The sequence below is a fragment of the Nicotiana attenuata genome, chromosome 7 (genome assembly GCF_001879085.1).
Source record: "Nicotiana attenuata strain UT chromosome 7, NIATTr2, whole genome shotgun sequence".
In the NCBI taxonomy this organism is placed as follows: domain Eukaryota; kingdom Viridiplantae; phylum Streptophyta; class Magnoliopsida; order Solanales; family Solanaceae; genus Nicotiana; species Nicotiana attenuata.
The window spans coordinates 8,377,494-8,402,580 of NC_031995.1; the positions used below are offsets into that span (position 1 = coordinate 8,377,494).

A 25,087-nucleotide genomic window follows, 5' to 3' on the forward strand; every position below is an offset into this window, starting at 1 on the left:
GGCTAGGTTAAGAGAGGATGAGGGGAAAGAAAGAAGCGAGAGGCGGTGGGAAGAGAATTTGGTGTGCTGGGAATGAAGAAAGAAGAAAATAATAAAAACCCCAGAAGTGTGTCTTTAATAATGGGCTAAAGACTGAAAAGTTTCTTTCAAGTTATATACAACATGGGCTAAATCGGATAAGAACTTCAAATCTGGGCCATTTTCGATTGGACTGTTAGGCCAAGTGACGAGGGCTGTAATTCTATCACAGTTATATAACTTTGCATAACTATCACAGAAAGTGAGTAAAGAAAACAAAGGAGACATTTATTATGATACATTGGTAAAGTTAACTGATATTTTTATTATAAAAAATTATTTAGTAATTTTCTATGATACACAGGCAAAATAGAATGACCTTTTTGTTATTAAAAAATAATTCAATAACTTTGGGCAAGTTAAGTACTAACATTTATGGTACAAAATATCATTTAGTAACTTTTTGTGATTCATAGACAAAGTTTAATAACCTTTTTATATAGAAAATAATTTAATAAACTTTAATAAAATTAAATAAAAATTGAGTTACCATCCAAAAATTACATCTACTAACAATCATAGAAAACTCAAATCTTCTGAAAACTGGACGGCTGTGATCGCAAATAAGCGTTTAGTAGTAGTAAGCAGAAAGAAACAAAGAAAAAGAAGGAAATTGGCGTTAAGCAAAGCATTGGCTCAAAGACCTTTTTTCTATTTGGTCTTTCCCTCCATTGTCTCACCACTTTCTCACTGACGACTTGGTACTGAGTGAGAGCAGTGGAGAAGCAAAAAAATTCCAGAAACTTCCAAAAAGCATATGCTGAATCGCTGCTTCCGGAAACCCTAACAGAGAATAGCCATTCCGGTTTCATTCACCTAAGGTGAAATTTATCTAACTTTCTGTTCTCCGTTTTCATTTACTTCTTCTACATTCTCTAGTTTTCTAATTATAATTTTTTTTTGATAATGTGCATTGTGTACTAATTTTGTTTTAATGAATATTTTGATCTTTTACTAGTATTTTTTTTATATATTAATTGCTCAATTTTACCTATTTTAGTCCGCATGCAATTAAGTTTCTCGATTTTCAGTTTCAGAAAAGATTCACTCTGATACAGTGTTAAATGCATATTTACTCGTTCACTTCTTTTTGGGCATTTTTCTTAGTGATTTATTCTTTCAATGTTCAAAGTTTCTAATATATGAATTTAAAAAATTTGAATACATTTTTGCTTGTAATTTGATGTTTCTACTTATTGTCTTCATAATGTTTGAACGATCTGACCATAAATTACTTTGCATACAGTGTACTGCTTTTCATGAAGAATAAATATTAACTTGATTTGAGTAGAGTGGATGAGATACATGGTTTCATATGCAGAGTTGGAGCTAGGATTTGAAGTTTATGGGTTAGGGATTCTAGTCTTTTTAAGTTATCGGGTTCTAAATTAATAATTCATACATATTCAATGAATTTATTAAGACAAATACAGAGTTTCGACTAAAGCTTCTGGGTTCGGCCGAACCCGTAAGCTATAGTCTAGCTCCACCCATGTTCGTATGATAGCCTACCACAACAAGTTTGGAATTGAGGTGTAGTTGGTTGATTGATATATATTCTAACTACATTGTTCTTGTCAGACAAAAAACTATAACAAGCTTAAATTTTGTAGTTGTGCGCATATGATGTATCCATAGAGGGGTATAGATCAAGGAGACGGTTTAGAAAGGACTCTGATTTCAGTAGCCTTCTTCTTTTGGCGTTTATCCAGCTAATAAAAATTTCTCCTAGGTGACTGTTCCACTTGAAATATGGAAGGAAGTGAGGGAAGAGAGAGTTTTTGCCCACCTGTGGCAGTTGCACCACCAGTTATAGAGTTGGACGCGGAGCCAGAGAGAGTTGATCAGCCCAAGCGTACTGTAATGTCGAGGCCTGGGAATGGAACATCTGGACGAGGGATTGCTTTGCTTGCAAACCACTTAAAAGTTTCTGTCAAATGTCCTGATGAAATATTTTACCAATACAGTGTATGATTGCTAATTATTGAGTCCTTCTTCAGTCATTTTGAAGCTCCCCATGCACTTAACCAAATTTCTGTGTTGCACTATTACAGGTCTCTATAACTTGTGATGAAAAGAGGGATGTTAACATCAAGCGGATTGGAAGAAAAATCATAGATAAAATTCACGAAACATACTCATCTGAATTTGCGGGGAAGAAATTTGCTTACGATGGAGAGAAGAGTTTGTACACAGTGGGACCTCTGCCACGCAACAAAGTGGAATTCACGGTGGTTGTTGAAGAGTCTAGTGCAAAGCAGTAATATCCTTGAAAAAATCTTTAACTCTATTGTCGCAGTTACTTTAAGGCTTCTATAATGTACCTTAAGCTTATGTTATACTTTGTTTGTAGTGCTAGTGAGAGCCCCTCAGATAATGGAAGCAACAATCACTCTAGTAAAAGATCTAAGCATTCTCTTCATTCAAAAGCTTTCCTGGTGGAGATCAACTTTGCAGCTAAAATACCATTAAAGTCCATTTCTCTTGCCCTTCAAGGAGCTGATGCGGAAAATGTTCAAGATGCATTGAGGGTTCTGGACATTATATTGCGACAACAAGCTGCTAATAGGTAATTCCCTGTTATTCTGGTGACCGTCAATCTTTTCCCGAGCCAAAACTTATCCAGATATTCATGTTGGTCACAGAGGATGCCTCTTGGTTAAACAGTCATTTTTTCATGACGACTCAAGGAACTTCACAGATGTTGGAGGGGGTGTAATGGGTTGTAAGGGGCTCCATTCCAGCTTTCGTCCAACCCTTGATGGATTGACCTTGAACATGGGTAGTACTTAGAAACTCTCCAGTCTAGCTGTCTTACTTCTATAATTTTTATAAATCTTAGTTCTGCTTACTTCCTGGTTGTAGATGTGTCTACAACTATGATCCTATCACCTGGACCTGTAATCGACTTTTTGCTCACTAACCAGAATGTAAAGGAGCCTCGTTATATTGATTGGGCAAGAGTGAGTAATATCTAACTGCACGCTAAAACTCTTCTTTCTTTCAGCTCTCCACGCTTCACTAACTTCCAGTTTTATACAGGCAAAAAGAATGTTGAAGAATCTGAGAGTTAAAGCTAAGCACAGCAACAAGGAATTCAAAATTGTCGGTCTGAGTGAGAGACCTTGCAATCAACAGTTGTGAGTGTCCATTTGTCTTGTGTATTTATTACTAACTACTCAGAAATATGTAACATCTACTTTTGTTGCCTTTTTAATAGATTTTCTATGAAAGTAAAAAATGGTGATGGCCCAGATAATGGAGGAGAGACCATAGAGATAACTGTTTATGAGTACTTCACTAAACACCGTAACATAGAACTTTCAAACTCTGCTTATATGCCATGCCTGGATGTCGGAAAACCGAAACGACCAAACTATCTGCCACTGGAGGTGTGCAGAGTTATTATTCTTTCTTTTTACATGACTGGACCCTTATTAACTAAACCAGCTTCCAAGAGCCAACTTTTTTTCTTTCCTTAATATTCAGCTGTGTTATTTGGTCTCCCTTCAAAGATACACAAAAGCGTTATCATCAGTGCAGCGGGCATCTTTAGTTGAAAAATCAAGGCAGAAGCCTCGAGAACGAATTAAAGTTATAACAGAAGTAAGTTGGTGCAGGTTTGACTGTGCTGGTCCTTTTAATTTTTGCCTCTGTACCTTACTGGAAATTTGGCAGGCTGTCAGGGACTACAGCTATGATGACGATCCCCTTCTTGCCACTTGTGGAGTCTCAATAGAAAAGCAGCTCATTCAATTTAACGGCAGGGTCCTTGAGGCTCCAAAGGTAGCATCTATACATCTTGAACGGTGTTCATTAAAATTTAATTTTTTTTTCTGACTTTACTTATATTATCTTACAATCTCTAGTTGAAGGTTGGTAATGGCGAAGAGGTCGTTCCCCGCAACGGCCGATGGAATTTTAATAACAAGGTACAATTTAACCGCATAATATCACCTTGCAGTCTGGCGCGTTAACAGCGAATATAAGGAGAGGTGGAAATAATCGTCTGTGGTTGTCCTCTATTATTTTGTTACTACCTGGGGATCAACCTTTTGAGAACTTGACTATGAAGGAGAGGAGGGATGGCGGATATGAATTTATCCTCATTATTCTCGATATCTGAGGATAATCTTTGTGAAAATGAAAAAAAGTTTCTATTGTTAGACTTAACCAACTGTAGTGAAAATGTTATAGAAGTTTTCTGCAGTTTTTCGTTTGAACCATACCTTCCATCTCTCTCTACCTTTTTTTTTCCTTTCTTGTAGCATCTTTTGACCCCTGCACGAATTGAACGCTGGGCAGTGGTCAACTTCTCTGCCCGTTGTGATACAAGTCACCTTTCGAGGGAGCTTATTAGTTGTGGAAGGACCAAAGGCATTGTATGTAGAGCTACATGTACCTCGTTCATTGTTTAATTTTGTTGCGATAAATTATGGGTTCAAATTCTTCTTTTCCTGTCAATCAGCATTTTGAGCGCCCACATACACTCATTGAGGAGGATCCCCAGAATAGGCGAGCTGGGCCTGTAATTCGAGTAGAAAAGATGTTCGAAGAGATAATAGCTAGACTTCCTGGCCCTCCTGACTTTCTTCTCTGTGTCTTGCCAGAGCGAAAAAACTCAGAGATATATGGTAATATACTAATTACTATGTTAGACCCGCTCGCTTTGGTTTCAATATCCTATACTAACTTATACATTTCATAATGTCAAGGACCTTGGAAGAAAAAAAGCTTGACTGACTTGGGAATTGTTACTCAATGTATCTCTCCGTTAAGGATCAATGATCAATATTTAACGAATGTGCTTCTCAAAATTAATGCAAAGGTAGTCTTTTGAACTTGTGATCAACAGTTTGGATTTTTTTCTGTTTTCAGTTTTTCTGAACTAGGATAGTCTTTTTTGCTTGTGTTTAATAGCTTGGAGGGACCAATTCATTGTTGGCTATGGAACATGCGTCTTATCTGCCGCATATTCAGGACACTCCAACAATGATTCTGGGCATGGATGTCTCTCATGGATCTCCTGGTCAATCAGATATTCCATCAATTGCTGCGGTTGATCTTCTCCCCAAAATATTTTCTCTTTTCTTTTGTCAATAGCGTTGCGACTGATTTGTTCTGCCTTATTATCACTGTTCTTCCAGGTTGTGGGATCCTTATATTGGCCATTAATATCCAAGTACAGGGCAGTTGTCCGTAGTCAATCTCCAAAGTTAGAAATTATAGAATCCTTATACAAGCCTTTACCAAATGGAGACGATGAAGGAATCATGGGGTGCATCTTTATAGCCTATAATATGTCAAGTTTCTATGACAACCTATGTATAGAAGCACTTAAATTATACAAATTTACTTGTGCTGCAGAGAACTGCTTCTGGACTTCTATAGGACATGTAACGGCCATAAACCAGCTCAAATTATTGTCTTCAGGTATTCCAATATTTATCTCTGAAGTCTGCTGCAGATGCTGTTCCACATATGAGCAATGACAGCTGCTAAAGTTATATAAAAATTTGTTGGTTCAGCCCCACATTTAGCTTTATATTTGGAAAGGAATTAGATATAAGCCTTGGTGAAAAAAAATACATCTTACTGTTTCAAATTCCACATAACAAATAATAAAAAAAAGAAACTGAATCCACATATATGTAGTTTTTCTGGAAAACTGTTTCCGTCGACCAAAAGAGAAGTGGGATATAAACATTGGTGGATTAGTCAAGGTGCGGCGGGTAAGCTGGCATGGGTACACCATATTTAAAACAAAAAGTTAATAAGAATGAGTATCATAAAGCACACTATACAATGTTAAAGTTGGAGCCTATCTTTCTGGAGACAAACAGATCCAAAATCTTACAGTTTCTCCAATGAGAAGATGCGAGTTGCAGATCTGTGTTCTTAGATGTCATCTTCATATCCTATCAATCTTGAGAGCCTTTTGATAGAACAAAATATCTTTACCTGGATAGATTGAAATAGTACATTATGTCCTTATGATATGCAATTTATTTTTGGCGATTGGGGAATTTCACAACTATATAAGGGTATCAGGCGAGAAGGTGAATTTTAACCATTGTACTCTGTACTTCTGGCAGAGTATTACAATTTATGTGGCTGTGACTTTTATAGCAGTCCTATAATTTTGAAATGGTATAGCAGTCCTATTTCAAGTTTTTGTTTGCAATCACATGATGATTGTTCATTAATATTATATTGCTAGCCATTTGCAATCAACTTAAAATTTCCTTTGTTAGGGATGGCGTCAGTGAATCACAGTTCAGTCAAGTTCTGAACCTTGAGCTAGATCAAATGATCAAGGTAATGTCCATCTATCTGAAAAATGTCTTTTTCCTTCTGCCATTCCAATGCACTCACTTAACACTGCATCATAAAATAGTTTTTTTTTTTTTGCTTGTGGAGATGTTTAATTTCTTACTTTAATTTTTTCATGACAAAAACATTTAAAGGAATGGAATATCCACAGTTAACGCACTGAACTTTTGCAGTTAATGCTCTGGAATAGAGTAATAATACTTTAAATTTAGGCATCTCTTAGGATCTGAGTTCTATATGCTGTCCATCAGTTATTAGTTCCTGGTATGTTTAATACGTCATTTTCCAAAAGCAGGCATACAAGCATCTTGGTGAGGGAGACATCCCCAAGTTCACCTTGATCGTGGCACAAAAAAATCACCATACGAAACTGTTTCAAGCTAGTGCACCTGAAAATGTTCCACCAGGTCTTTAACTTTCCAGCAAATCCTTTGTTCTGCTTCAAGTGATCTGTTCTAAAGTAGTCTCTAAAACACACTGTCTCTCTCCCTCAGGTACTGTTGTAGACACAAACATTGTGCATCCAAGAAATAATGACTTTTTCATGTGTGCACATGCAGGAATGATAGTAAGTTACTCAGATCCTTTTACCCGTTGGGGTTTTCCTAGATGTTGACCTATTTATCATGGCATATAGGACCTGCGCTTTTGAGTTTCTTCCTTCAGCGCTTCAACAATATGAAAACAAATTGAACTGAGCTAGTCTGTCTATGAATTTTACAACAGGGAACAACTAGACCTGCACATTATCATGTATTGCTCGATGAGATTGGTTTCTCACCTGATGTCCTGCAAAATCTCATACATTCACTATCATATGTGTAAGCTATCTGATATGCAATCTATAAGTTATGAATGAATTTGCAAGTTTAATGTGATAATGCTTTTGCTGTCTTTCAGATATCAAAGGAGCACGACTGCGACCTCTATTGGTAATTCTGTTTATGCTTGCATTACTTTCTTTTTTGTTCCTATGGAGAGATTGAAATATTAAGAGACATAGATAGGCATGTGATAGTGAAACTGTTATCAGTCATCTTAAATTACAGAATTAGCAAAAGTTAGCATATTATCTAATTTCATTGTTGCTGCAGTGGCTCCTGTCCGATATGCACATCTAGCAGCACAACAATTTGCACAGTTTGTGAAGTTCGAAGATCTCTCCGAAACTTCTTCAGGACACGGCAGCGTCAAATCAATTGGGAGCACCTCGGTTACCGAACTGCCCAGGTTGCACATGAATGTCAGTGACTCAATGTTTTTCTGTTGAAGTTGGTGAAGTTTTCAACTGCACATGCTGTAAATTCTTGGGTAGTATAATACTCTGGCTCCAAATTTTGTGGAGGCTTTAGTCAAGCACTTTTAGGTCGTCTAACAAGGGGCAAAACATCTTATTTCTGACAGTTTTCTGGACGTAACTAGGCTAAAAATATCACTGTTTAAAGGGCATAGAATTTTGGTACAGCTACTTATAGCCATTTAGAATTTAGGACTGACTTTTGTATAGTCAATTTTTTGGCCTAAATTTGGTGCGCCTGATTTGTTAAACACCAGGAAGCTTTGGTCTATATAGTATTGAAATGAAATTCGTCCGTCATGCAATTGCCTTCATGAATATTCACAAATTAAAGTTATTTTTATTTGCTAATAAGATTGCCAACTTGGAGAATGACTCAAGAAAGTGTTAACTTTGATCATGTCTAACCCAAATTTCTCGAAAGGAAAAGGTCCAAATTGTATGTGTGTCGAATTGCTCAATTTCTCACCGTTAAACCTTTGGTCCATTCATATCTTTGCATTAGCAATGTACCGAAATACTCCGAGAAAAAAAAGTATATTAATTCTTCATCTTTTGATTAAGATATAATTTGATTATTGATAAATTCTTACGGCTTTATGTCAAGTAGTATACACGCATATTTTCATCCGGCATAACATACCCTTTTAAAAGCCCGGTGCATCATGCATCCTATGTTTAGGCTAGGTCCGAAGAAGGGCCGCACCTCAAGGGGTGTGATGTAGGTAACCTACCCTGCTGCAAGCATTAGTGGTTTCCACGACTCAAGCCCGTGACCTATACTTTAAACGGAGACAACTTTACCGTTGCTCCACAGCTCCCTTTAAACATATCCTCTTAGAAAAACACTCTTACCGAGTCCAACACTGTTGGGAATCAAATGTGCTCAATAGGCATTAGCATGCCTATTGCTGCATGGAAAACCCTCATCCAAGTTCCTCTTCAGTTCTCAAGACTTGCATGAAATGACGGAAATTCAGAATGCCCAATAAAACGTGCCCGCGCTCGATCGCACTAACAATGCTATGATTAACAAAGTCAGTATGGGGCTCTAGTGTGTAAAACTTCTGATATTCAGACATCAATATGCTCCCATCAATACACCATCAAGACTTCACATATACTTTTATCGATACAACAATTGTTTGGAGAGCTAGTGATGAGACCGCGCATATTGCAGCTGCTCCAAGTCCTTACAGAAACTCCTTCACTTGCAATCAGTTCAAACTTAACACAGAACCATGATTATCTGATTTCCAAAGAGTTGTTCGAATAAAACATGTAGAGCCAGTTTAGGCAAAACAACAATATACTAAATTTGAAAAATTCATCTGTACAAAAGCTATCCCATAGAACCTCGGATGGCATTATACCCAAGCAGAGAATTTGACCATTCAATGTGCACGAACTATTGAAGGTTTACTGTCGTGGGGGCATGAATTGATGCCAAAACAAAGCCAACCCAGTATTCCAGAAAATGAATAGTTATTACGAATCAAAGGCAGTACATACGACTTTACACAGCATGTGTGCTGGTCACCAGGGGGCATTTCTCCAGATAGTGACTTGAAAGACTATTAGTTGTGTATATACATGGGTCGGGAGTGACAAGGAATACAAACCGACTTAACTCTCAGCCTTTTCTACCACTGTTAAGTATTCTATGCAGATGGAAACCTTCACCTTGATCCCCATTCAAAGACCTCTTCTCCAAGAAGCAAGCATTTAGCTGCCTGAGTAGCCTCTCAAGACATGAATGTAAGCAATCTTTTGAATCTTTCACGCTTGGGTTCGTTGATAAAACCATTGCATTGACAGCATCAGCCACAACTTCTCGCTGTGAATCTCCTAGAAGATACCCAACAGAGGATTTTTGTGGCTGTTCATATGCAAGCAGAGCAGCACAATCCTATAATGGATAGGGAAAGAGAAACAGTATTAATAAATATATTTGCTGAGGATAAGATTATAGACTATGTTGCGCTGACTCTCCAAAGATGTTGATGCACCTGTGTCGGATCCTCCAAAAATGCAGTACTTTTGGAGGATCCGACACACACCCGGGGATATTTTCGGAGAGTCCGAGCAGCATAGATTATAGATGCTAAAACACATAATAAGGATTGCTTAAACATTCTCTGCATTGTAAAATTAACGCATTTTATGGTAAGAGTAACTATTGAGTTCTCTAATCCAGATACGTAGAAGGTGCTGGCCAGCACAAAGCAAGGAGAAATCCCAAAGATGCTATGACAGAAATGTCACTGCTGTACATGTTTTGAAATTTAGATGTGTAAATGTGTTATCTCCTGGTGTTATATACAAAATATATGAGAGGAGAAAATAGTAGAGTTCATTAGCTCAGTACTGTAATGGCCTGTTTTATTGTAAATAGGAAAAACTTTATAAGGACTTTTTTTGCAATGTCCAGCACTATGTTAGTGATAGGCTGCTCAAACTAGTACGATCCTAATCAGTAAACACAGCCACAAAAGGGTTAATAGAATTTCCTTCAGTACCTTGACCAAGTCATCATAGTCTCCCAACTTGTAGAATTTTTCAAATTCAGTCCTTCCATATAACACAGCTTCTTCAAGCTTTCCAGCCTACAGATAGAACATAGCACTTCAAATTGTTTGCTAATTTATATGACTACACGGCACCATAAAACACTAATGAAATACATATTCTGAAGACAAGCATATATGTATCTCCAAAGAAATGAATATTTTGGCGCTTCCGTTGACATTGGTTAGATGCATCCTCGAATTATCTTATTCCTACACTCATTCTGGTATTGTATAAGAATGTAATTTGTTGGCTTGTCTTCAGAAGAGACGCACTACTCAGGTAGGCCTTACCAATTAGATCACTAACAGAACATCTAATTCTCCTTCAACACAAATAGGGTTCAAATCGGACGGCCCAAAACTGTATTATCTAAATATAATCCATTTGCCAAATAACCAGTCAAAATATTACTTTTTGATAAGGTAAAGCACCAGATAGGAAGCAAACTAGCTATATCACATGAACTGCTTACAAATTGCATAACACGTCTACCTTTTTCTTTGGATTGTTCATAATGAGTTCTTACTTGCATATAGAAATTTTCTTTTGTTGGCCCGTTGACCCCCCTTTGCCACATACCTGAGTTTTCTTCTTTTGCACGCACCACTATTTCTACGTCTATTTATTTAAAGCTTTTGTGACCTGCCTAGTCATTAGCATGAGACTAAGTTCTTCTCAATGTCATTTTAAACTAATTTTTTCACCACCAAGTTGAAAAAATTAAACCTTTCTATGGGATGCTGTAGCTTTTTGTCCTGCAGCATCATCTCTTCATATCATTGAATCATTCTTTACAAGTTTTATACATAGAAAGAAACATGAAGCAGCAGAAGCATGTGTACAAACAACTTACCCGTACTAGCTCAATAAAATTTTGACAGTGAAGCAGAAAGCATATAGCTGATGTGCCATCCTAAAGAGCATAAAACAGCTTATCAGGAAAGGAAAGGTAAGTAAAAAAGAAACAAATTCTGTTGTCCGTAATAAAAAAGAAACAAATTCTTCGCCACATTGTGAACAAAAGAATGGCATTCGAGTTCATCAAAACTCAAGGTAAATAGCGAGCAAATTTCAACTTATTGAAAAGTAGTGTAGTTCAAAGGTGAAGTTCAAGAAATAATATGGAGATATAAACAAAAAAATATCATACTCCATATGTACATCTTAAATATATTCACAATGTTAGAAAAGAATAGATTGATCGTCAAGCATATATATCTATTAAACTAATGTCAAGAAATGAAAAACCTAAGTCCTAAGGTAAAAGAAAAAAACAAAGTTAGAGTAGAAAATAAAAGTAGAGTGTTGATAATTAAAACTGCAAAGGTTTACATGAATTGACATCAAGTAAGGAAGTTCCACAGCATCTTTGTGCAAAAAGGTAAAGGGAGGTGAATGAAGTTACAATCATATGATGTTCCACAACATCGACTAACAGAAAAATTACCTGAACTATCTGAGGATACCACTCTCTAAGTTTCTTAAAGGCATCACCAATTTCACCACTTCGAATTAGCTGTTTAAACAAAAAATACATTCCTGTAAGTATCATTTCTATGTCAGCAAAATGACAACAACGTAGACCAAGGTAGGAGGGTTAAAAGGACGTCGGAAAGCACCACATTATTTTTTTCCTTTGGACTGTGCGTGGGGAGGAGAGTTAATTACATTGTTTTGTGCAGATCTGAAAATAATTGAACCAAAAGTCCAAAACTAGTACTTAGCAAGAAGACAACAGCAATGGATGGTAGAAAGTTACTGGCTGTTCGTCAACTAAACCGTCCGGCAAAACGGAAGTTTTGGATACTAGATCTGGCCAGAGACTATATTCATGTGTTAACTACTTAACTTTGCGTTGTCAAAGAGAAAACACTCCAACGTGAGAAGAATAACCAAAAGGTAACAGTCATAGGAACCTTCTTTTTATCTGGTAACCCCCCCCTCCCCCCAAAAAAAAAACAACCCAAGGAATCCAACAGTGTCCTTTCCCGCTGTACTCCCTAGGTAATTCAAACAGTGTGACGACCCAAAGGGTCATCACCTGTTTTCTTACTCATTCCGTGCTTCCGAGGCCTTGAAAACCTCATTTGTTGTCGCCTCGATTTGCGTACGCAGTCCGGGCGCGTAGCCGGAAAGCTTAAATATGAAATTCTGTGATAAATGCTAAAATTTGATATTAAAATGAGTAAATTTGACTCCGGTCAACATTTCGGGTAAACGGACCCGGACCCGTGATTTGACGGTCCTGGAGGGTCAGTAGGAAAATATGGGACTTGGGCATATGCCCGGAATCAAATTCCGAGGTCCCAAGCCCGAGAAATGAATTTTTGAGTAAAATTGTTTTCTGAAAATATTTAAGGAAATTTGGAAAATGAAAATTAATTAGAACGTGTTGGTATCGGGCCCGTATTTTGGTTCCGGCGCCCGGTGCAGGTCTTATATGTGGTTTAAACACTTTCTGTAAAGTTTGGTTGAAAACGGACGTCGTTTGACATGTTTCGGACTTAAAAATGGAAATTTGATGTTTTATGAAAAATTTGGAAGAAATCATGAGCTTTGAGGCTTGATTTGAGGTATATGATGTTATTTTGGCGATTTGATCGCACGGATAAATCCGTAGGATGTTTTTGAGGTTGTGTGTATGTTTGGTTTGGAGCCCCGAGGGCTCGGGTGAGTTTCGAGTGGGTTCCGGGATGCCTTAGGCTTAAAATACCAGATGTTGCAGGTTCAGGAAAATATTGCAGACTCTGAACCCTCCAGCGCGGTCCGCGAGAAATCGCGTGCGGCCGCGGAGGGGCCAGCGCGGTCCGCGGTGGGTACTTCAGAGATCAGCAGGTCTTCAAGTAGGTCAGCGCGGCTGCGATCGCTTTTTGCGCGGTCCGCGCAGGGGACTTCCGAAGGGTATAAATAAACGGGAATTTCAGTCATTTTTTCACTTTTCAAAAACCCAAAAACATAAGAGGCGATTTTCCCAACGATTCTTCTTCTTCAAAACGATTGGTAAGTGACTTCTAACTCATTTTCTTCACTCCTTAACATCTTTTAACATAATTTCAACTTTAAATCAAAGATTTTAATGGGGAGATTTGGGTATGTTGGGTAGAACCTAGGTTTTTCAAAAATTGGGGATTTGGACCTCAAATTTCAAAACAAATTACATATTTGGGTTTGTGGGGGAATGGGTAACCGGGTTTTGGTTCGAACCTCGGGTTTTGACCATGTGGGCCCGGGGCCATTTTTGGCCTTTTTGGGTAAAACTTGGAAAAACTTATTTTCATGCATTGGGGATGATTCATTTAGCACTTATTAATGTAATTAAGTAAATTGGGACTAGATTCGAGCGGATTGGTGGAGAAATCAAGGGGTAAAGCTATAATTGAGACTTGAGTTGTGTTCAAAGCATCGAGGAAAGTGTTTGGTCTAACCTTAGCTTGAGGGAATAGGAGTTGAGTCTTATTTGCTACTTGCTAATTGTCGAGTACGATGTATAGGCATGGTGACGAGTATCTATACATTGGTGTCTAGCATGACCATGAGTCCTTATATTGCGAATATCCGGGTTTTGTTATAGCTTCCATACTTAATTGATGATTTCTATATGTTGTAAAGAGTATGTGAAAGGAAATTGTGATCTTTGAAATTCGTGGAGCGTTGGCTCGAGTTGAAATACAAATTGTGAAGGTATATGAGATATTTAAATCCTTGGAGCGTTGGCTCGAGTGGTAATGTGAATTATGAGATGAAAGTGAAAGAAAGAGAAGGAGTTACTGGTTTATTCCCTTTGCTGGGACGTTTTGTTGTTTTGTTGATTTTCTCCCTTGCCGGGACATGGAAATTTATTGATATTGTTCCCTTGCCGGGATTTAGTAGTTTAATTGCATTCCCTTGCCGGGATTTCTATCATTATTTGTTTACTTTCTTGCCCCTTATTCGTGATTGTTGTTTGGGTGAGGAAGAGTGATAAAGCACGAAGGGTGTTGCCGTGCATTGTATGATATGGATCGGGTTGCACGCCGCAACAACGATATTTGTGGATCGGATTGCACACCGCAACAATGCTAAACGATATTTGTGGATCGGGTTGCACGAACAATGCTAAATGATATTTGTGGATCGGGTTGCACGCCGCAACAATGCTAAATGATATGGATCGGGTTGCACGCCACAACAGTGTTGTTATATATTGGGATCGGGTTGCGCTCCGCAACAATTATTGATACAAGTGTGTTTATTTTGGATATTAGTTTCTTTGTTCTAAGCTGCCCTTAGATTGTTACTCTGGATTTACTGTTAATACTGGTATACCCCCCGCAGCATGTTTCCCCCTCCCATCTTTATTTGTTTATTCCTGCTTTACTTTCCGTTGCATATTATGTAACTGCACAGGTTTAATTGGTAGTCCGGTCCTAGCCTCGTCACTACTTCGCCGAGGTTAGACTAGGCACTTACCAGCACATGGGGTCGGTTGTGCTGATACTACACTCTGTGCTCTTTGCACAGATCCAGGTGTTGGGCAGCAGCTGCAGTAGCGCGGGAGTTAGCCTTCAGTCCAGCGAGACACCGAGGTAGCCTTGCAGGCGTCCGCAGGCCCGGCGTCTCTTCTATCTTTTATTTCAGTCTGTTATCTCATGTATTTCGAGACAAACAGTTATATTTTCTTCAAACGGTTGTATTTAGCACTCTTAGTAGTTCGTGAGTATGTGACACCAATCTTGGGTAGAGGCTATGTTGAATTTTCCGCATTTCTATTCAGTTTTCTATAATTTAAGACTTCCGCGTATCATTTAATTTTGTTGCTTTTATATTATTGCCGATAATTGTTAAAAAGGGATTATGTTATTAATGATAAAGTAATTAATGTTTGGCTTGCCTAGCTCCCAATAGTAGGCGCCATCACGACCCCCGAGGGTGAGAAATCCGGGTCGTGACAAACAGCCAACTTATGGTCGGAAGTGTAGGGTTTTCACCACTAAGCTGTTCCTTCACTTGTAAATAGCCATAAAAATCTAGCGTACCAAAGCTGCCATTTACTAATAAGCTTACATCTTTTTTTTCTTTTCCTATTTTCTTCCACCTTATAAATTTTTTTTCTTACGAGGAAGCAGTTGAAAGAAGAGACCATCTAGAATATCATCCAAAAATTAAAGTACTGTTCCGTCAAGACATGAAGTGAGAAAAAGATATTGATTAAAGGATCTTAATACAAACCTTAAAGAGAGAAAGGAAGCTGCTTGTGCGAAGGGAATTATCCTTAATAATACCACTAAGAGACAAGTAACATGAAATTCCTTGAACAGTATCACACAAAGACAACCTTTAATAGAATTCCAAACTGGGAATTCACAACTTAAAAAAGTAGCCACTGATACCTAATAATATTATCTTCATCTTTCCTAATTCATTAGTTTACCACATTGCCGAAAGCTTATATAATACTTCTCTTATTCACTTCCTTCCGGACCCAGTAACTGTATTTCACCAGATGACTTTCTTCATCTTAACAAACTGTTCAGTTAGTTATTTCCATTTCCATCAAACATTGAAACTAGTTAAACACAACATAAGCAACAAGAAAAGGCAAATTTCGTATCCTTTTGAAGAATGCCCTTATAAATCTTTCTTGGGACCAATGTAACAAAGGGAAAATGAGAGAAGAGTTAAACAATATCCAGCCCTTTGTGTTTGGTATGCATAACATAAAGGAGATGATAATATACAACATAAAACGTCTTTCCAGCAGCCAACAGATCTTCTCTCACTCTCTCCAAACAAAGAGCAACTCTTACTTACCTGTTTCGTTTTCTACCCATCCCAAATAGTAACTAATCCTACCCAATTTTTCTTTTTTCTCTCTCTTTTCATTATCTCTTCCGTGGTTTTCTTTTACAAGGGTAAGGACCAGTAAAAGTGGAAATAAAAGAAGTAAAAGATGATCAATCAGCTAGTCTCAATCCAGTCACCGAAAAAAGGGAAAAGAAAGTGGTCCTGCAGGCACCGACAGCAATAAAAACCAAGTGACTACTGTCTCATGTGCATCTTTGCATCATACATTAACATCATCATGAAGGAAAAAAGATGCTTCCACATTTCATACCTGACGAAGAACCTTTCTTTGATTTAATGAATACATATTCATGTCCTCTGTAAAGCCATTTTCTTGAACAAAGGAGATGGGTGGAAGAGTACTTTTACTTTCAATGTCAAACATTCTCAGCGTATCTTCATATCCATAATGTTGTAAATACGAGCGAACAATTCTGGAAGTTGAAAACCCGTCAACAAGAAAAGAAATGCATTTCTAACAGTAATGATTTGCAATGTTCACAAAGAGATTGACACTTGTAACCGAAGTGCTTTAATTAATCCTTTAATTCAACAGTCTAAAAACCTTTGCCGCTCCTTTTCTTCATGGTCAGAATTAAGATTCAGAAGAATATGGGGTGAAAATCATCAAATCTAATTGATGAATAGCTGCACACTCCTGGGAATCCAAATCTCGAATATCTAAACCGCAAACTCATCCTGATATCTAGAAGATTCTCTCACGTAGCTCATGAAAGATATACTACTAGTCTACCACTATTTCTTTCATTATCTTTGATTTCGACTATCATGATAAAATATGATTTTGGTCTTCCATTTATCGAAGAATTCCACGTGCTGTCTGACTAAGCACATTTAAACCTTTAGTTCCATCATTTAAAATCCACAAATCTTTAGTTAAACCACGTGACTAGTCAAAAAGATCTCTTAAACCACGAATGTTTAACTTCTCTCTCAAAAATGCCAACCCTGCCCTAATACAATTTTGAATCTGAACTGATACATTGGTTTCTCTAAATCTTTACAAAGTGTATGAGATAATTAATTGCCTCACCACGCAACAAACAGCTGTTCCAGATAGATGCTCTAACAATAATGAACAGTGTCTTTTGAACATTTTTCTTCGTCTTTTTTTGCTTTTTTTGAAAAGGTAAGCAGTAACAGTTTCTTTTGTGCATTAACCTTTTATACAGTTTAGAGAAAATTACAAAATATTCATAGAAAAAAAATGGAATCTGCTATGAATTTTTGGTTATTTTAGTTGATGACAGAACCTAAACAGGTCGCCATGTCTGAAACTCATTCAACCCCATATTCCTACCAAAACCTTATCAGAACCATCATTGGATATGTGACAAGGTAAAGATACAGTTGCCAAATACAGATGTTCCATTACACATTCAATATGCATATATATACTCAGAAAAATGTTTGTAGAGCAAATGCATCAACATTCTCCTTGTTCTTCCGTGTGTGTTAAACCTCATTTTTCTACCCATCACTTCAATTCTAAATTGAGACTATAAAAAGATGCACTCCTTTATCTGGAAGAAAATAGATATAATAACTTCAATGTGCTTCATCACCGTCCTACTTCGTTAGTCCATTACTCCATTCTAAAATGCTGTCCACTTTCTTAGATCAAAAACTTCTTTCTCTTCACTGTTTATTACTTCCTGAATATTATACTAGGAAAAGAAAATGTAGGACTAGCTTTTTTCTTTTTAAGTTCTAAAATTAAGCCAAATATTAACTTTACTAATAGGACCACTTCTCTCTATTTAAAAACTATAATTTTAACTCCCAAACAAACAAAGGTGATAACAATCAAACAATGGAAGTACTTACCCATAACTGGCATTCTGAGGTATAGGCAATTTTTCAATAGTTGAATGCTGCTTTGTCCTTTCCTGTGCTTCATATGCCTAACCAAAGAAGGCAAAAACCACGAGGGATTAATACTAATGTATGCTATCATGCTTTTTATCCACTTATTTTCTATCAGATTGTCCATTTTTTAATTTCTTTTTGGTGTAAAATGGCATGGGTAAATGATGTTGAACCCCTGCAACAGATGATAAAAACTTTTGTATAGCAAGGTTTTTTGGGGGGTCTTCTTTTCTCTTATATTTCTCTTTCCTTTTCTTCTATTTTGGATGTAATCTCAGCTTTCTTAGTGCTGTTTGTTTTGTGACATCAATAGTACTTATCATTAAAAACAAAAGTTGCTGCAGACCATAATTTACCCCAAGGCAGAAAGATGAGTGTACAAACATGCACTCGTCTTATCTAAGGCTGATAAAATAGTGGTAAAATCAGCATCTACTGTCTGTTTGAGATTTACTTGGAAATGGAAGCACATAGCATTACATGCATAATTAATAGGAGAGAAGACCAACCATAGCCCAACCAGGGAAGGTAAAACACACAGTTACATCTATTACCTCCAGCTCATGGCACATGGTAAAGCAAAAGGAGAACTATTTAACTTAATAAACAAGAAGAACCTTTACCTTAAGATCAAAAACAAATGGATCCTTCCCGAAGTTGATGGTAACCCTGTGATAGTAAGATTTACAAAGAACTGCAAGAAATCAGAAATGCTAAATTTGATGATGCATACTACTAAGTCAGAGTTTGGACAAACTAACCAAGGATCAATAAAGCTATTGCTGAGAGAATCAACTAGAACTAACTATAGAACCACAGATCTTTTTTTTCTTTTTGACTAATCATATTTCATTATTACACGTATATCAAATGTAGTTTGGTAACGGTATGCACTAAGAAACAATATCTACGACATGAAATTTCCTATTTACAGCCACACACAAGTAGCGAGATTTTCCTTTTGATAAGGTACAAAATAGCAAGAGTTTTCATGCTTAGCAGAGTTCAAATAGCAAGATATAGCTCCAACCCCTCAAGAACTTAGGGACATCCTTTCTTGATGATTTATGTCAAACATGGTTTGGTAGTTTTGAGAATTAGATGATGTGAATTTGTGGATAGTGGGGGATGAAGGAATAAGAGATTGTTCCATCACAGTGAAAAAGATATAAATAACTTGAAAGATACTTCTTATTTATTTATTTTTCCCACATCGAGAGCATGATATTTGCCACGACCCAAGCCCACGGAACGTAGTGTCCGCTTTGGGCCTAGGCCCGCACAGATTTGTCTTTCGGGCTATGCTACATCGAGCCCCAAAAGCGACATACCATGTGAGTTTGTGTCATGCCTTATAAAGCTCTTCACTTCCTCTCTCATTCCAATATGGGATTTGCCTAAGGTGACATGTGCACCACTTCTTCAGAAACTTGACAGCCTAGAAGCCTGTCAATCCTACCTACTTGACCCGCTCTCATCAGCCCGCCCTCCGTCATGGACATCACATTCACCCACCTTGTGACTCAACGTCCTCGCTGAGGTATGCCCCGTTATCTTCTCAAAGATGTGGGATTCGCCTAAACTCAGTTGGTCGTTGAGGTTTGCCCCACGCCGTACTGATGGAGACTCAGCTCTAATGCCATATTTGTCATGACCCAAGCCCATGGCATGTATTGTCCGGTTTTGGTAGCATGCTCAATAATGCTATATACTCAAGACTCTACATATTATTGAACAAGCAACACTCTTTGAAGTGTAGCAAGTTCATTAAACTCCAATTTTAATAATCAAAGGTAGCATCAAAGAAATGAAACTTTACGATATATTCACGACATTGTTATATTTAAGAAGGAAAATAGAGGGATAGGAATGGGGTTAAAGGACCACACTAAAAGCAACATAATTAGAGGATGTGGAGAACAATGGAGAACAAATTGCATCGCGAGTCAGCACAATTTTAATAAAGAACTATTTCATACATAAAGTGAATAGGGTTCCAAGGTCATCTTATCAATAATTCAGATGACAGCAAACCAGATGCATAGCCCCAAACCAAAAATGAAAAAAAGGAAAAACCAATCCGGAAGCACGACATTTGTAAAGATGAATTTTGCCACCCGTAATCTATATGAGATAACAACAACAACAACAACAACAAACCCAGTTTGATCCCATAAATGGGGTCTTGGGAGGATAGTGTGTACCCAGACCTTACCCCTAGCTCATAGAGAGTAATCTATATGAGATAAATAATAAATTAAAAAACAAATACAAGGTACAGATAATAAGGCTATATCTACATACTCTTCATTTTGGCTGTGCACCGCAACTGTAGGAAATAATGGCCCCTTTACATCCTTGAAAACTGTTCCTACAATAGTTCCATTTTTCCTGGCATTAAAAATATAAAGCACAACTTCCTGAGAATTTCATATAGGAAAATACTTGAGTCAAAGCAGAGATGCATTTGCTTTTGGAATAAAAGCGACAAGACCGCACTCATCCAGAAATTATAATGTAAACAGCAAGACTATTTCTATAGACTCAACAAAAATCATCCAGAAATCTAACATGAACATATTTGTAGAAAAGGTAAAAAACAGATAATATCTTACGTGAAAAATAGTTCTTGAGAAGCATAATTGATTCCACCGCCAACAGTATCACCTGTTGAGTAAGTCGGGCCAAATGCCTCTCCCTTTCCTTGTCCATGGTAAAGCAGTCCATCATCACCATGATATCCGTAACTGTTTGGATCCCAGCTGCCAAACATAGAAAGATAAAAAATAGAGTGAGAATGGAAGACAATGATCGAACAACAAAATGCCACTCCTATGCAATTCTTCTCAGTCTATGTTACATAGACAAATAACCAAGGAGCCACAGATAAGACCAATAATGCTGTGTTAGGCTCCATTATAATGTGTATAGATTCATTATACATGTCTAGTTAACTGAGTGAAAATAGTTCTAATCTTTACCACTCCATTTAATTTGGCAAAGAATTCACATAATAATGTGTAACATTCTTAATTTTTGTACAATAACTAAGAAACTTACCTTATTCCGTATGAGTCCTCTAGAACTCTAGGTACTTTATAACAATGTACTAAGACTGTTATCGCTTCTTTCTCGCGACTCATACGGTGTGAAAGCGAAAGAGTTAAAAGCTTGGCTATCCCACTCTTGTCAACGTTCAACAGTAATTCTCATATCATAGCAATTCATTAAAACTCAATAATTGATCAGAATATTAGAATTATCAGCAAAGAAGCAGGGTTTTCTCCGACTTTATTAAAGGTAGCAAGAGTCAAAAGAAGCTGAAGTTTGGTCTATGTTCACTAGCAGTACAGTGCTTGCCTGGAGACGGAGCTGGATTTTGTGTTTAAGGGTTCTATATTATAGAAAAGGCAGATTACTGAGTTATGGATAAACTATGTACACATATTAAGTGGATTTACTGTGTAGTAAGCACCATTGTAGCTCTGCCCACTGCCTTCACTGACATTAGCCTTTCTTGGTAGCCTTTATTATGAAGCTAATTACCCTTTGATGTCCATTAATATATTTATGATCATAAAGATTCTCTTTAACTTTGGTTAAACATAGAGAGATTGCCACTAGATTGATCCTATATATTTTCAGGACAAGATTCAAGCTTTCACATTATAATTGAAACCGAAAATGAAATGTAAGAAACACCATTCAAGTAAAAAATAAAAACATTTTAATTAAAACTTTCCATTTCATAAAAGAGCAATTCAGTACAAGAACAAGAAAATACCCAGGTTGGCGACGCAATTTAAAGCCAGGGGAAGTGAAACCAATGGAAATTTGGCCCTTAGCACCAGCATTCTTCACAGAAATCTCAAAGTAATAAACGAGGCGTTTACAAGGAGCGGGCCGATTAGCTTGAACAACTCCAACATCATGTCCATGAAGATTCACATTGGGGTAATGGACTGAAAGTTTATCAGGCCCAACAATCGAAAACCCACCGGAACTATTCAAAGTATCCAGCTCAGTAGGTAACTCTTCTTTTTCATCTTCTGATTCTTCTACTTCCATTAATGGAGTTTTCTCTGCTTCGCTCAGTACTGATTCGAATTTAGCGGCGGCGGATTTGGATTTAAGTCGCCATTGATCCAAGAAGTAAGAACCAATTAGGTCTTGCGTTTCGGAATTGGTGTGAGAAAGAGACAGAGTTAAAGATGCATCCATGAATTTTTCCGGGAAAATTCGAGAGAAAAGTGAAACCCTGAAAATGAATTAAATTGAAGAAGAAAGAGGAATTCGAGTAAACAGCAATTGGGATCGAATAAAGATTTTCTTGAATTAAGGGGAAAGAGGAGCGTTCAACAGTACTGCGGCGTGGTCAAGTGAGAATTAGGAAAAAAGAAAGAGACTTTTATCTTTCACCGCTACTGACAAGTGAAAATTACAGGCAGTGAAAATTGATGATTCGAATGAAACTGAATCAAATCGATAATTAATACTGTATAATCTATACACTTTTATATACATAACTAGAAAATTTACCCGCCCTTCGCGCAGTCAATAATAAAACTATTAAACTACCACTTTATTACAAACAAATTTTCTCACATCATATTATTAAATCCCAATAAATGTAGGCATATATTATATTTTTCTGGAAGTATTTAAGCAAATTGTTTATTGAAGTATTTATTTTCGATACATAGCAAGTACAGTGCCTTCAGAATCATAAAATACACATGTAAGTAGCATGTCTTTGTATCAACAAATGTTATTTCAAGTTAACAAAAATATAATATTATAAATTCTTTTGCAACAATTTATCTTAGTACACTTTGATGAGTTTGAAGGTTTGAATTGCAGAATGAAGCCTTTCATGATCTATCTAATGAAAATTAGGTGATCATGTAAGAAAATATGATGGTGTTTTAGTTATGAAAATGTAAAAGCCTAAAATCGATGATAATACTGTTTTCCAATACATAAAGTTGAATGATATACTTGATGATGGTACCGTTTGCCATTTATCTAAAACTGAATGATATGCTAATGTCATTTTTTATAGTAATAAATAAATATTCAATTTAGAAAATAAAAATCCCTAATTATACAGTAATAATAATTGGGTAATTACTCTTTTTTATGGATATTCTATTATTGATATCTCCTCCTTTTTCCTTCTTCGCTTCTATCAGAAGTTATGGAGCTATAATGAAGGTCCTAATTTGGGTTAACGAAATGAGTAACTAATCTTATTAAAATGTCACAAAAATATGAACAAAATGTACATAAAGGTATGAGAAAAGTGTCAGTTCACCTTTCCTAAGACCATCTTTAGGACTCTTGGATGACGATGACACCATAGATAATTAAATATGTTACTACTACCTTTCAAGTTTGACTGGCCACCTTTGAGTTCGATCTTGGACTTCTTGCGTCTAGCGAAATTACATTTGTACTCAAAATTTGTACTTTTTTTTCAGCCTCTAAAAGATGACACAAAATAATACTCTAAAATTTTGAGTTCTGAAAATTAATCTGTCGATAACATGTTGACAGAGAATTAGGGATCTTGTAGCTCTCTTCCATCATAAAGGCAAATTTACATTCCAAAAGAAATGGGGAAGACTTCTATCTAATATAAGAGACGCATGGTTAACTTGAGCAAAAATGTACATATAGTATCCTTCCAAATAGTAGAACAAGTACCAATACGTCAACAGTGCTTCTCAGTTCTCACTGCAAAGAAAAAAAAATAAGGAACAAAAAGAGAAGAAAAGAAATATCTAAGTTTTCGGATATAAGTTGACAAAGAAAATATTATTGTGTAGTCATATTTGAGCTCAAGTACAAATAAAAATTCAGTACAACTTGTGTTACACAGATTCACTGGAACTTACCTTGATGAGAGCAACCCTCTTTTCTTTCACTGTTTTATCTTTTTACCATATCATTGATGTTAGAGATTCAAAAACATCTTCACCCTAAGGAATTATAAGATTCATACCAATTGGGGTATTGCAATGAAAGAGAAGAGGAAATGCCTATGAAAGGGAAACGACAACTGATTTGCATTTTAAGCTAGAATTGGAAGGAAAAGGGCCATGCATTAATGAGTCCAAAACTTAACTAATAATTTTTTGAACATAAAATACATTTTTGATGTTAAAAAAAAAAATACAATAATGGGTATTTCGCAGTTTTATACTGCGAATTGGCTTAACGGATTTTTTGCCGTTAAGGCATTTCGCAGTTTTAAAAAAAATAATTTTTTTATGACATTTCGTAGTACAGTACTGCGAATTACAATTCGTTGTACTGAACTACGAACTGCCCTAATAAAAAACGGGTCGTCTTCTTCCCACAGACAACGATCTCCATTAAAAAATCAAACTCAAAGTTTTCTGGTCCCCCACCCCGCCTACAATTTAAAAAAAAAAAAATTTCGGCCCCATCCGTCCCATAAAGAACAAGAGTGTAGGTCCCACACACAAAAGAAGTTTTGGATTGCGTGTTTCGGGTGCAAAAATTCGATTTCAATAATATTTACATCGAGGTATTTCAATTTAGTTTATGCCGAAACTCATATAGTCATGCATTAGTATTGTTTAGTATGTTTCCATGTGAATTTTTGTTATGTTAGTGTTTAATTTTGTTTCTTTTATATACCCGGTTTGATTTATTTGATATCCGAATTTATGTTATGTTTGTGACCAAAAATGCTACTTGATTGTTTGTGTTAAATAATATTATTTATTTTGTTTATTTGTATTGTTGATGTTATGTTCATATTGTATAGCCTTATAGCGTAGTAAAATATAGTGTCTTTTAGCGAAGTAAAATATAGAGCCTTTTAGCGAAGTAAAATGTAGAGCCTTTTAGCGTAGTAAAATGTAGAGCCTTTTAGCGTAGAAATTGAGACTTATAATAATTAAGAATTATTCGGTGGTACCGGGCGTCAAAAATCAAGCCTGGAACCCATACATAACTATTATCTCCAATTTCAAAAATCATACTTAATTTAATTTATTAAGTTAATAAAAATCTAAAAATGTTGAAATTGAGACTTATAATAATTAAGAATTATTCGGTGGCACC

At 36.5% G+C, this 25,087-nt stretch overlaps 2 protein-coding genes across 2 annotated transcripts; one reads left to right on the forward strand and one right to left on the reverse strand.

Moving 5' to 3' along the window:
* Window positions 679-8,008, forward strand: LOC109228649 (protein argonaute 16). The gene is made up of 23 exons (XM_019393808.1): window positions 679-899; window positions 1,811-2,046; window positions 2,133-2,338; window positions 2,432-2,647; window positions 2,724-2,860; window positions 2,944-3,041; window positions 3,121-3,218; window positions 3,299-3,470; window positions 3,568-3,684; window positions 3,757-3,864; window positions 3,948-4,010; window positions 4,347-4,460; window positions 4,547-4,712; window positions 4,794-4,906; window positions 4,999-5,136; window positions 5,226-5,356; window positions 5,446-5,511; window positions 6,333-6,396; window positions 6,707-6,818; window positions 6,906-6,979; window positions 7,138-7,232; window positions 7,312-7,343; window positions 7,506-8,008. The coding sequence occupies exons 2-23, from the start codon at window positions 1,831-1,833 to the stop codon at window positions 7,679-7,681; spliced, it is 2,712 nt and encodes a 903-aa protein (XP_019249353.1). The 5' UTR covers window positions 679-899; window positions 1,811-1,830; the 3' UTR covers window positions 7,682-8,008.
* Window positions 8,934-22,431, reverse strand: LOC109228650 (ran-binding protein 9). The gene is made up of 10 exons (XM_019393809.1): window positions 21,777-22,431; window positions 20,608-20,754; window positions 20,297-20,383; window positions 18,616-18,661; window positions 17,951-18,027; window positions 16,374-16,536; window positions 11,727-11,795; window positions 11,133-11,192; window positions 10,228-10,314; window positions 8,934-9,617 (listed from the first exon to the last, which is right to left on the reverse strand). Exons 1-10 carry the CDS (start codon window positions 22,211-22,213, stop codon window positions 9,342-9,344), a joined length of 1,449 nt encoding a protein of 482 aa, XP_019249354.1. The 5' UTR covers window positions 22,214-22,431; the 3' UTR covers window positions 8,934-9,341.